The 14,123-nt window shown below is 38.7% G+C and overlaps 1 protein-coding gene across 16 annotated transcripts in view; it reads right to left on the bottom strand.

Moving 5' to 3' along the window:
• BTRC (beta-transducin repeat containing E3 ubiquitin protein ligase) overlaps positions 1-14,123 on the bottom strand; it is a 178,330-nt gene that overhangs the window by 148,020 nt on the left and 16,187 nt on the right. For 8 of the 16 annotated variants that reach the window (XM_025176064.2, XM_088132483.1, XM_007422073.4 and 5 more), the window contains one exon: positions 7,574-7,642. The exons of 7 other annotated variants lie outside the window; for them this stretch is intronic. In XM_025176064.2, coding sequence (XP_025031832.1) covers positions 7,574-7,642 — 69 coding nt within the window. Of the gene's footprint in view, positions 1-7,573; positions 7,645-14,123 lie in introns of those variants that run through there. One more of the 16 variants, XM_007422074.4, reaches the window with a different exon arrangement.

Raw genomic sequence — 14,123 nt, forward strand, 5'->3', positions numbered from 1 at the left:
AGGAAACAGAGGAGACAAGTGAGAACAAACTGACCTGGTCAAAGTGTGTGCTAGCTGGAGGGATGACATGCAGAGGGACCACAGAATTGTGCCATGTTGGAAAATCCTGAGCAGCAAAGGTGGCAGAGGAATGGAAAAGGAGAGTACCTTTTCCCTTGATACCCATGGTACCAGAATCATGGTGACCTGAGAAGCCACAGCTGGGTTAGTCTGCTAGTCCTGTGGACCAGATTCCAGCAGACATCAGGAAAATAATGGAAGACTCATATGCAGACTAGAAGAGAAGCTAGAAGCCCAGACTTGCTGTCTGTGCATACCAGACTGATCCAAAGAGGAAAGTTGAGAAAAACCAAACACACTCATGCATACAAAGGCAGAAGGAGACAGATACAGGATGGGAGTAACTCAAAACCAAAATAGGGAGAGAAGGCTGCTAGTTGGAGTTGGAGGATTTGAAAGAGGAAGAATGGAAGTTTAGAATGAATGTGTGTTTGGGAAAGTGGGGAATGGGTATCCTGAAGGAGAGAAGGTGTGGAGCATTTGTTGAGATCAAGAAAATGGTAGAGAGAAGATGGGTTATTGTGGTTGGAGGATCAAAGGACAAGAGTACAAAGGAAGACTGGAATGGAAGGTAATCTGGGAAGAGTTGAAGTAAAAAGAACAGTGGACCTGGGAGTGTGAGAGAAAAGGAGGAAGATTAAGGGGAAGACCATAGGAAGGAATAGGATGGAAAGAGCTGAGGAATTGTGGACGATTTAGAAAGTGGAGTGAATAGAGACTGAGAACTACAGCAACCAAAATGGCAGAGGGAGGCAGAGGTAGAAGGACCCTCTGGAGGGCAGTGCGTGAAAGAGTCCCTCAACTATGATCCTGGGTGAGAATGGAGTGAGCAGGGAGGAATTGGAGGGCAGGGAGTGACACTTGTCCTTTGGGAGGCCTGATGGTCACTGAGAAGATTGACACCCTGAGTGGTAGACAGGGATGAAGGTAGATTCCCCCTCCTCCCCAGGATGAAAGCAAGGGCAGGCAATGGGTAGAAACAGCTGCTCAACCACTTCTCTGGGTGAAAGTGGGGATAAGTGAGGAGGCTCTGGAATGGGAGGAATGAATAAATGATGAAGAGGATGGGGGATTGTGGATGAGTGAACAGAGTGGATTAAGGGTTACTGGAAATTGTAGGAGAGAATGTTGATGCCAGTACGCAGTACCCCTAAAGTAGGGAAGAGGCGAAGAAATAGTAAAATGTGATGCAGACAAGGGGAAAATCACTGTAGTACAAAGGGAGATATTGTGGGAGACGGGGCAAGCTATTGCAGAAGAAGGGGAATTGGAAACTTGAAACTCTCTTCTTCCAGCTCCCAAATCTCAACTTGGGAACTAGGTTGATGCTACAGAATGCAGTTCTATTTGTAATAAGACCATCATCACCCACAATCTGAGGATTGTGACATTCATTACTGAAACCTGGAGGGGCAAGGATGAGGGAGTGCTTCTGACTGAGATGGTTTCAGGTATTCCATCAGTCTCAGCTCCAAGATTTTGGGGAAAGTGAAGGAATGGCACTTGCCCAGTGATAGACACTGATAGTCACTAGAAGCTCTGTTCCATAGATGCCTGCATATGATGTCGTACATGTTCAGTTCTGACAAACTGGGATGTTTCTCTTCTACTGTCCTCATAGCTACACAGCAGCATCCCTACCCAAACTACGCAATCTCACTTCAGCGCTAAAGGCTGAGACACTTCGGCTGATGGTATTGTCCAAAGACAGTTTGGATTTCATGGATACTATGACAATCATGGGTTTCTACCAAGTCATCACACAGTCATATTTATTTCAAGTCACATGAGGAAACGGAACACTCATTAGACCTGGTTTATATAGTACCTCATAGCAGTTGAGACATAATCTTGAAGGATGGGGGATATAAGAACTGCAACTTTGTCACAAACAAATCACAGGGAGGTAAGGCAAATTAGATTTGTCTAAGTGGGATATATCCAACTGGCTTTCAGAAGGCATTTGTGCAGTTTCCCAGAAATATGAAGTGTTATTCTTTTGGGATCCTGGCCAGACTTTGGAATACAGAGGGGACAGGGCTTCCTGATAGGATCATTCCATAAGTGTTATCTCCCTATATTCTGAATGTGAGAATCTCCAGGTGATGTAACATCACAGGAGCCATCTAGAGCATCACTGGAAAAAGTCAAAGAATAAATCCAACTGGATACAGATATATGACCTAATTTAGGCCTACACTGCAGCAAAAAAGACAGTGAAGTGGAACTACAACTCCACCTTCATTGTGTCTGCAGAGTGCTGTCCAATGGCCCTTTTTAAAGTGATTTGGACCATTTTAGTGAAGGATAGGCCAGAAGAGCCATCAATAAGCCACTATTTTAGAGAAAAAAGAGACACATATCCTCAGAGTTAGAAGCTAGCTGGACAAAGTCTGAGGAGGTGCCAAAAATAACATCTAACAATATTGATTCTGAGGAAGAGAACAGAGTCTTTGGTGAGATGAGCTCTGCCACTTTGTGGACTTGACATGTCCCAGCTAGTTGGTACATGTTGCCAGGGAGAGGATGGGAAGCTGGATCATGGCTTACAAGGAGGAGGAGATGTTGATGCTCTTGAAGAAGGCATTGGTGTATCTTCTCCTTAAGGGGCTGACCCTGAACTCAGCTCTACTGGACAACTGTTGCCTTGTTTCTAACCTTCATTTTTTAGGGAAAGTTATTGAGAAGGTGGCAATCAACTACCAAGGCTTTGAAAGAAACATATCAGCCCTTTTTTTCCCTGGGCATGGGACAGAAACCATATTCACTGATGACCTATAATGGGGTTTAGATGGAGGGAAAGTAACTCTAATAGTCTTTTTGGCAGCCTTTAATACCATATTATTATTCTGGACCACCTGCTAAAGTTGGGGATACTAATCTTTCAGGGTTCAGCTCCTTCCTAAATGGATGGTTTCAGTTGTGGGTGGAGGGCAAATAAAAGGGTGAGCCTTTAGCGCTCCAGTATAGGGTGCTACAGGGTTCAACTCTTTCCCCAATTCCATTTAACTGGCCACTGAAGGAAGACCGTTTGGGTTCAGTATTATAAATATGCTGATGATAACCAGCTATACATCTCTACCTTAGCCTGTCCAGGAGATGAGAAAGCCTTGCCCTGGTGTCTGGAGGCTATAAGGATCTGGATGGGGAGAAACAGATTGAGATTTAACTCAGCAAGATGGAGTGGCTGTGGATTCAGAAGCCAAGAGATTCTAGAGGTGCTTGTAGACTCTAAGCTTCTGCTGGAACAGCAGGTGGAAGCTACGGTCAGGAGGGTCCTTGCACAGATTTGACTGGTGCTCCAGCTGCAACCATTCTGGTGCACTAAACACTGGCCACAGTCATTTATCACCTCAGTGCCTCACAGATAGACTGTGCTCTCCAGGTTACTACCTTTGAAGACCATTTGGAAACTGTAACTAGTGCAAAAAACTGTAACTATTGCAAAACATACAGCAGCCTACACATTGACCAACTCTATCTAGAATTACCATGTAACACCAACTGTTGAGGAAACTACATTAGTTACCAGATTGTTTGGGCCCAGGTGCAATTCAAGGAGCTAATTATCACCTTTACAATCCCTACATGGCTTGAGGGCTAGTTACCTGTAAGACTGCGTACTCCTAATACAGTCTGCCCATCCAAGGCAAAAAGCGTTTGCTAAGAGACCTCACCTTTCAAAAACTGCAATAAGAGAGTACTTGGAGGCAAACACTTTTAGTGGGAGCTCCCTTCCTGTGGAATGCCCTCCCACCAGATAAAAGAACTACAACATATTTAATATTAAAGAAACATCTAAAATGTGGCTTTTCCAAAGTGCGCTCAGGGACTGAGGTGTTAATTCTTTAGAAGTATCTGAATGTGTGATGAGGCTTTTTTCCCTGATGATTTACAGTGCTATGCATTATGATTGTTGGATTGCATTAATATATTTTGATGATTTTTATTATTGTATTATTGTTGCGTTGTATTTTGCTGTATTGTGTAGAAACTTAATGACTGAAGCAGCATTAAAACATTTGTAATAAATAGGTAAGTAACCTAAATCATGGCTCAACAGAAAACCCTGGTTTAGGACTACTGATTACTCACATTCTCCATCCTCATAGCAATCAATTTAACATTTTCACTTCACTTTCCATAAAGTTACATACTCTGATGTTGCAGTAATGTGACTGAGATGCTTCCATTCAGGCATCATGTTGAACAATAATTAGTACTAATTATGATTTAACTCACTTCAACTATTGTCACTAATGCTGTTTGCTAGTCAAGACCAATCTACTGATTCAGACATTAAAAAAACTATAGCTGAGTTCAACTGCTTACTATCCTATCTGAATGAAACCTGTGATTTCATAACTCAGCTTCAACAATCAGGTTTTTAAATGATCAGGCAAGGAAAAAAAACAAGTATCTTTAGCACAGATTATTAAAATCCATAACAACATTTTTCCCAATGGACACTTACTGTTAAAAAAATGACATCAACATGCTGAGGATGGAATGTTACTAGTCAATGGACATTGCATCCATTTGAAGAAAAAGAAGTCAAGATCAAGACATAAAAAGAAGCATGGATGCCTATTTCTCTCCAAAGGGTATGCTCATAAAACGTGAGGAGAAAATTTGTTTTCTGGTCACAAAGATTCTTCACTTTAGTATACCACTCTCTGTAAAACCCTACTACTAAGGATAGTAGTATCCATATGACTGACCCCTCACAGCTTCTGCTCAACAGTTATTCTGAATTTAAGTGGCTGAAATTATTCAAATCTAGTCAGTTATTATTTTTAAATAAAATGGTCAGCTTTATTACAATTTACAGTGCATGACCAGCCTTGCAGAAATCCATTTTCTTCCATTGTTATTTACAACATGAATTAGTTTAAGATCACTTGAATACACTTTTACTAAGGGACTTATACTTAATGTATAAATCAGATACTAGATCAATAGAGAGTAATACAAAGGGAAAACACTACTACCAATGAAAGAGATAATTTGGAAAACAGTTTGCACATAAACCAAGATTTTCAACTGCTAAAGGCTTTGTCAAAAATGCTACATAAAATATCATGAAAAAATTGTTAATGGTAATAATATTCATTCACTTTCCATCTTACAATTTTCTTTCCTTCTTTCCTTTCTAATTAGTGCTTTCTTCTATAATGCATAAATGATCAAGCTAACCAGGATTTCTGAAAAGGTTAACATCACAATGCAATACTGCTAATCATATTCTGCTACATAACAATGTCACAAACGAAGCCAACTGAGAGAAGGGAACAAAGAACAGGTATACAGGAAAAAGCAATATAAATTTTTCTTTTAAAAATATTGGGGAAAGCATATTTGAAAATATTTGTAGGCACTACTGAAAAATACCTGAAAGAGGAGGAAAACTTTCCACACTGCAAATAAAATACTGCAAATAGTTTCAACGTTATTTACTCATTTATTTTGGATCAATATGAGGACTATGTAGAATCCTTGGGGTATTGCTTTCTCTCCAGCTATAAAAATAACTCTCCAGTAAGACTGCATTAATACATGGTAAAGGTGCATGAGTTACTGCCATTACTCACTCAATGTGTAAGCCCTTTGAAAAGAATAGAGAAAATACACATTGTTGTAAACCATGCATTAAACATTATATTAAGCACTATTAAAGTATCAACAAATTTATTATCACAAAAATAGCTATGTACAGTATATATTTAAAAGAGAACTGGGTAAATTTAAATTTTCATCAAGCAACTTATTTATATTCATATTAAATACAGGGATTGGAATGGAATATTTTTAATGTGAATGGGTAAACTCAGTGACACCCATTCTTATAAAAATGTAGCTTGGGCAAGTAATGTCATAAAGTCACGAAATGTAAAGACTTCAATTGTGATTTAATCTAATTCAAATTAATATGCAGATTCATATTCCACTGATTTAAGCAAAATTCTTCTGATCCTGATTTAAGCAAACATAGTCTTGAAAAGAAAAAAAAGATGACTAATTTATTACACAATTGACTCCTAGCTATTCTACTCGCCTAGTTATGGAATATAAGAAAAACATGCTCTATTGACGAATAAATTTGTTTCTTCTGCACTATCACTATATTCTAGCCCCATTATCTGAGCTCTCACTGGAAACAGCATTGTAGGTACCTTGATGATTAGATGTACTATGGCTCAGCAGGTGGCAGCACCTGGCTGAGAAAGTTAAACAGGATCAGGCCTGGTTAACTCTTGACTAGGAGACCACCAGAGAATTCCAGGGCTGTATGCTAGACCGAGATGCTGAAAAAACATCCCAGAAAAATGCAGTGGCAAACTACTTCCTATACTGTTGCCAAGAAAACAGCAGGGATGCATCCATGTACTCGCCAGGAGGTGAGCTTGATTTGAGAGTTTATCTATCTTTTAAGGTAAGGTATGTAAACTTCATTTAAATTTTATTACAACTAGGTTCCATTTTTGAAAGAGAAAAAGCTTATATTCCCTTGGGAATTCTTCACAACATTCCCGCAGTTTTTACACATTCAATAATTGGGTCTTCAGTCTACTCTGATTCTAGAGCCACATATAAGAAATCAAAAAATCACTGAAACATTCAGAAACTCTATCCTTTCATTTAAAAATATGTTTAATTTTATTTTATATCCTCCTGCTTAATTTAATGGGTTTTTCAAATCAATTTGCTTCATCAGAACTCCAAAGAGACATTCATTTTAGCACAACATTCATTACTCTAACCACAAACATAGTATGTAGTTTATCTTCATTGTTTCACTTTTTCAATACCATGACATAATTCCTACTTCCAACAATGGAGCAACTTTTTATCTCTACTGCATTTTCCCACAAAAATTACTATCTATCACAAGCATGCATGTGTCACACATGCAAAGTTTAAAACAGGATTCTTTGGGGAGAATTGTTATACTAGATTTGTTTTAAGATGCTGACAGCAATTGCTAGAGCCAGACTGCCGAAACATCTAAAGCTTGGCCTTTAATAATCACCAAAGTAATATAGCACCAGACTACGTCTGAGCAGGGACTCCCAATAGTGTCAGATTGTGTCAAACTGCAGGATTGTTATGGGATACGAGTAAATGTCCACACTTGTTTTACCCAATCAAATCTGAATTAGGCTCTAGATGTAAGTCTCCTGTGTATTAACCCATTGCCCTCCCTGTTATTACCACCACTACAGATCTTCACACTTGAAGGTTAATTTTAATTCAGCAATTTAAGTTGTTGTTTCCGATCTTTCTATGTATTGTTCCACTCTCCCTTCTGATGATCCTTGTTTGAACTTTTACTCATGAGAAGAGGAAATGTACACAACATGCAGACATAAAATGTACATGAATATAGAAATGGCACTGGTATTTGATTACAGCGTAATATGAGTGTTGAATTCTGTATATACTTTACTAATGAAACAAACACGTTTCTAGGGCAAGCCCTCACAATAAATAAGAAACAGTAATACAGTCCAACCTGCTTTAGCCATGCTTGGTATCCAGAAGATGTAAGTTGGAATCCATCTTTAGGCATGTGAATTCTTGGCTAGGAAAGAATAGACATAAGAGACCTCCTTTTATATTGGGACCTGGCTAAACTAACTTTTGTTCCAGATGATAATAAACAAACACATATATTCCAATTTAATTTTCAAGTAAGGTACAAGTAAGTGCAAAATACGCTACAGTAATAGAACTATAGTTGCAGGAAAAAAACCCTTAAAATTCTGCAGAGGCAGCCATCCCAAATGGATTTATCAGTACAGTAGAGCTCTGGTACTAAAACCTTAAAAAGATTATATTAAGGGACATATGAATATGTTCCACCTCAACATACTCTGCATCTAATCTGATCTGGAGCGAACATTCTGATCCAGGTTATGTCCCCAGTGAAAAAGCTTCATGCTTTTTGCAGCCCTTTAAGACATTTTCAGCACAAATGTAACTTGGCACAGGTTCTGAAAACTGATGATTACATTGCCCCAAAATACTAAAACACAGTACTTGCAAAGCTTCAGCAATGCATTAGTGATGTTTGGATGTCTGACATACTTTAAACAGGCCAGATAATAGAAGAAGGCAATCCATGACCATCAAGTACCTCTATAGCTAATACAGAGACATCTGGGATGGGGGGGGGAAGAGAGAGAGGAGGAATTAAATGCATTGTGGCATAATGACTCAATGTCTTCTGTATTTGCATCTGATGAAAGGGTGGGCTGTGATAAATTGTGACACCACAATGAATGTTTCATCATTTTTTTCTCATTGCAATTGGTAACTGATGTTTGAGTGAATCTGTAGTACAGTGGTACCTCGGGTTACGAACGCCTCTGTTAACAAACTTTTCGGGTTACGACCAGCTCTGGCTGCAAAAATTTATCTCGGTTTGCGAACTCCGCCTTGAGTTACGAACCGGATCCGCAGCTATTTTCCCTCCTGTGACACGGTCCGTGGCCATTTTTCTGCCCCTGACACGTGGTCCGCGGCCATTTTTCCGCCCGACACGTGGTCCGCGGCCATTTTTCCGCCCGACACGTGGTCCGCAGCCATTTTTCCGCCCGACACGTGGTCCGCGGCCATTTTCCGCCCCTGACACATGGTCGTAGGGAGGAGGACTCTCCCTCCAAGCAATAGCCGCCTCCCTGTCCTCCACGCCAGAACGGATTAACGGTAATTACATTGAACCTTATGGGGAAATTTCCTTCGGGTTGCGACCAATTTGGGGTGCGACCAGAGTCACGGAACGAATTAAATTTGTAAACCGAGGTACCACTGTATATAACAAGCAGGTATATGTTGTAGAAAAAAGGCTGTAACTTTAATAAGGTAACATATTCTTTGAAAAAATCAACAAGCTTCTATATATCATTGCTTCTCAGCCTTTTGGCTAAGATCAAGTGTGTATACTACTAGGAAAAGGAAAAGCTAATTCTTAGTGCAACTTTGAGTAGACTTTCTTTACCCTTTCCCTATTCCACTTCTGTGTTACCCTATCTTCTTGCAAGGAGCAGAGGCCTATTCTGAGTTTTCAGGAAGACTCCCATCCAGAGACTTGTTAGAGGACTTTTCATTGTCAGTACAGAATTACATTACATCCAACTAAGTTACCCAGGCACCTTCAGGTCACTCTTTTGAACCACTTCTACCACATCTTCCATCACCACAGCCCTAATGGGGAGAAAAAAATCCACTGGTACAAAACAACATTTTATATTATCAAACTGGTAAAAAAAGGCAATGCTTTTAATCATACAGTATTTAATTAAATCCTTCTAGAATTGAGATTATGTGCACAATAACATGGCATGGAAGGAAAGGTCTACTTGCTATGTAGCAGATTTGGCACCACTGAATACATTTTTCATGTATTGGATACAGTACACATCATGATACCAAAGTTAGCATGCTACTTTGTATTATTAGCACGCAATAGACTAGGAATGGCAATACCGTATGCACTGAATTTAAATATGACTCTTTGCTTATGAGTGCCATGTCCCCCAATACATTTTTTATTTATTTTTATTTATTCATTTGTCACATTTATATAGCTGACCATCTCACACAAAGCAACACGTTATCCACATATAGCTTCATTTGGCAATTTTTTAATGAGGCAGTTAAGTTTTTCCCTTCCCAGATGAGGTACTGAGACACAATTAGTTTTGTAGCAATGAGACAATCCTGTTTTTGTAGGGTTTTTTCCCTCCTTTTCCTTTATTTATTTAGTAGATTTATATGGCCACCCATCTCAAATACATGACTCTGGGCAACTAACAATAACTACCTGTAATACAGAATTACTACAAAGTTAAAGTGCGTTCTAGGACACACCTCAATTTATATGAGCAAAAATAAAGCCCAAAGATCTACCCAGAATACCATGTGAATCGACTGCAAATGCTAGGATATGGCTCAAAATCTTCTACAATGCAGACATTAAGCAGCAGTTCTGCCAAGTGAAACATATGCAAAATATATATTTGAAACCCATTGGTTTAGAGAATGAATTAAAACTCAGCTCAGCCATGAAATCACTCGGTAGATCTTTTATCTTCTATCCTATCTAAATAACATTGGAATTAGTATGAGAATGCGTGTGGATGTCTAATGAAAAGCATCATACAAAATAGGATTCTTTAACCTTTTGGGACACGACTTAACGACTGAACAACAAAAGGCACAGATATTGGGACTATCTCATATCATAAAATGACAGCTGTGGAGGTGGGGTTTGGCTATTCTCAAACTGGCTACCATAGTGGGTATAGTCACAAAACATCTATCAGAAGGCAAATTTGAATCTTTTTCTCAGGACCACTTCACCACCACTGCAGAATGTAGCATACCACCAACAGCTTGCATTAGTTAGCTTTCTGGACATATTAACACATTTCTTTAAAATGTGCTGAGTTACAACCATTTAATTTTTTATTTTCTAAGAAAGTCTATTGGATCCAGGGGTGTCCTTGTAAATATAGGTAGTCCCCAGTTTAAGAACAAGTTCTGTTCCCAAGATCTGTCCTTAAATCGAATGTGTATGTAAGCCAAAACAGTAGTATTGTGTAATTAATTCAAACCATTGTGCATTTAACTCGTATCATTGTGTATTTAACTCAAATTTTGCTACAACAGGCTCCATTCTTAACTCTGGGTCTGTAACAGGGCATTCTTAACCCAGGGACTACCTGTAAAGAAGTTATTTGAGATTGCTGCTTTGTAGCATGTCTAGTTCCTTTTGAAAAAAAATGTTTTCATTATGAAAGTCTATTCAAAACCTAAATCAGGTGGATCAGAGAAACTAATGGCTCCGTGGGAACACTGGGACCTTTTGGCACCCCCCCTAGGGACCTGAAGATTAAGAATGTTAATGTGTTTTTCTTATTATAAAGATGTTGAACTGCCTTGGTGTGTTGAATAGTCAAAATCCATTTTGAATCACAGATTTGATTCAATCTGATTTTATAATACAGTTGGAACTGCCAGTTTGATTTTAAAAACCTGATCTGATTCAGTTCTGAGGTCTGAATCAAATCAGGTTAATTCAATTCACATTTCCAAGATAATTTAGAAAAAATGCTTTTATACATGCACAGAAATTGTCTGAGTCTCGTAAGAAGTGTGCTTGCATATATTTGTCTGTATATTTTTTGCTTGAAACACTTAATCAACAGAAATAGGACATGTCAGGAGAGACTGTGTCATGATTCCAATCTTAAGAAAAGCAGCAGAAAATGGAGTAATAACACTAAATTCATTAAAAAAGGAGATGGCTGGACAGGGTTTTTCTGTTATGTCCCATTTTTCTGCTAAGTTTCTTGCCTATGTTAAGAACTCAACACTCCCATGTAATTATTGTAAAAGAATTGCTGCTAACTGATGGTGTTTTAGAATCCCAAGGCATCTCGACAACAATTCCTCAAAGTTTCTTAACCATGTCAACATAATTGTTTTGTGCAGAAATTGAAACGCAACCTTTCTACACAAATTTTACAAGCATGATTCCATTTATCACCAACACATTCAATGTATTATCCTGCTGAACTACCTTCAGCATTTCAGTTTTACACTAAAACTCAAACGTTTTGAATATTTTACCCTATTTCTAAGGTTGCCTTCTCAACGTTCTCCCTCCCAGTGTTCTAAAGCCATTATCTCACTCTGTTTTCATACTGGACATCATTTCCCTGCAATCTTTAACGGATTTTTTGTTTTATTGCCTTCCTTTGCTCCTTCTTCCACTGTTAACTTAATGGATCTGAGTAGTCTCTAGTGAGGTTCGAAAAGGCTGTTTTCTCAGAATGAGTCAATATTTTAAATTCTATGGAATGCATTTTTCTCTCCTAAAAAATGCAGTTTTTAAGAGACAGACATTAAATTACAGGCCTCAGTTCCTATTTTCTAAGCCTAATACAACCCCTGAAGGCTTACAATATTTGAATCACAGCTGGAGCCATGGTTACCATACAGTTTAAATATCAGCTTCTTTACTGTGCAATTTGTTTTAAAAATCAAATCAGAGGTTGTGTCATAAACAAGTGCTAATTATGTAGCAAGAAAGAATAAGGCTTTCTGTGCAAGAAAGATTCTTAAATATCTGCCTCTCCACACATAAGAAAGGATAAATAAAGCTAGCTAAAAAACTTATGGGGCCAACACTGGCAACAGATATAGAGCAAAAAAAAAAAAAAAATGTGGCTGACATTAACCTTTCAGTGTTATTCCTTTCATATGAGAGTCAGGGGGCTACCAATTATGAAAAATATCCTGCTTTAGGTGAACAATGTCAAATGAACATGGCAATATGATTTTGATCGCATAATTCTTTAAGGAAATCTATTCCCATCCAGCACCCTGCTTCGAGGCACTCCATTCCAAAGGTACTGAAATCAGAACTACAGCTTCCTTTTGGTACCACAGAACTACTGCTAGGATGGAAGAACATTTATTATTTTTATGTAGTCCTCTGCACAGACATATTTGTTAACAACAAGAACACAGTAATTTATTATTCTCCATTATTTGTTAAATTCATTTATACTTAGCTAAATGCTTAGCTAAGAATAAATGAATTTTTAATACAGTTTTTAGAAACACTTGTCACTGCTTCAGCACTGCCATTTAGTGAACAGGACTGATGTTTTTCTCAGCAGGGGGTGATATTTTAATGATGCAATGCTGCACTTCCTAGAAGACAGACAAGCCTCATGAGGCAGATTATAGGACTAAAGAAGCTCCAATTCCATTAAAAGCAGACAGCACCAGACCATTTTTAAAATTAATTTTGTTTAATGATAAAAAATGTTATAACAGGTGGGTAGCCAATTGTAAAATTAACCAAAACATAGTTAAAGGAACAGAAGAATGCTAGGAAAGCAAAGACAAGAATGTTTTCACTATCAGTGTATTTAAGGCTCTGTAGAAATATTGACACTCTTCTATGCTTCATCTTTCTTATCTACAAAGCAGGGGTGGCATCCATGTTTTTTTTTAAGCTGCCCAACAGCCAATTGATTTTGAGGACATCACTGAAAGTATCAATTTAGAGGCAATTTCTCACAGTGATTTGTTCAATTACTGATATACTGCTATAAAATGTTTGAAAACTTCTAAATGGAATGTAGTAATACAGTAATACCTCGGTTCACAAACGCTTCTGTTCACAACCAATTCGGTTCACGAACAGCAGCATTCGCAAAATTTTGCTTCCATTCGCAAACTCCACATCGGGTGACGAACACAGCCCGTGGCCATCTTCCCAGCTCTGACACGTGGTCATGGCTTCCTCTAGGCGAGATCACGGTCGCAGACAGACACTTGCTATGAAGCTTTTTGGTGTCGCCTCAAGCAAGGTTAGTGTTCTCTCTCTTCATACTGTACTGTACTGTACTTTGTTTAATATTTTTGTGGTTAAAAAAAAATACATATGGTTCAGAACGGATTAACCTTATTTACATTGAACCTTATGGGAAAATTTGATTCGGTTTGCGACCAATTCGGTTGGCGACCACATTCGTAGGGGTCAGAACGGATTAACCTTATTTACATTGAACGTTATGGGGAAATTTGATTTGGTTTGTGACCAATTCGGTTCGCGACCAGAATCGTGGAACGAATTAAGTTTGTGAACCGAGGTACCACTATTTCTGGGACGAAAATAAACAGTATCTTCTGCTAGACAACCCATGACCTGTTGGGTCATCATTTCAGAGATATTTCCTTACTAAACAGAAACAGAATGACCACGGGCAGGCAAAAAAGCAATGGGAGTCGGAGCAACTTCAGACTTCCTACCGGCTTCCCCACTGACTTGTGGGAAGCTGTCAGGGAGCACTGGAAATGACAATCATGTGACCGCAGCTGACCGCAGCAGCACAGCAGTGCTGAAGTGGCCACAACTTTGCCAAATTTCAATCCCATGGGAGTAATGGGTCCCGGATTTTGGATGCATTCTGTAAGTTAGTCCATTTGAGGTATCTTGGTTCAAAAACTGTTGTCCTAAGATGCACCATTTCGCTCAACTG

Source organism: Python bivittatus, unplaced genomic scaffold (assembly GCF_059951505.1).
Source record: "Python bivittatus isolate LINGU-HERP-01145 unplaced genomic scaffold, Pbiv_v1 ctg000980_np1212, whole genome shotgun sequence".
Lineage (NCBI taxonomy): Eukaryota > Metazoa > Chordata > Lepidosauria > Squamata > Pythonidae > Python > Python bivittatus.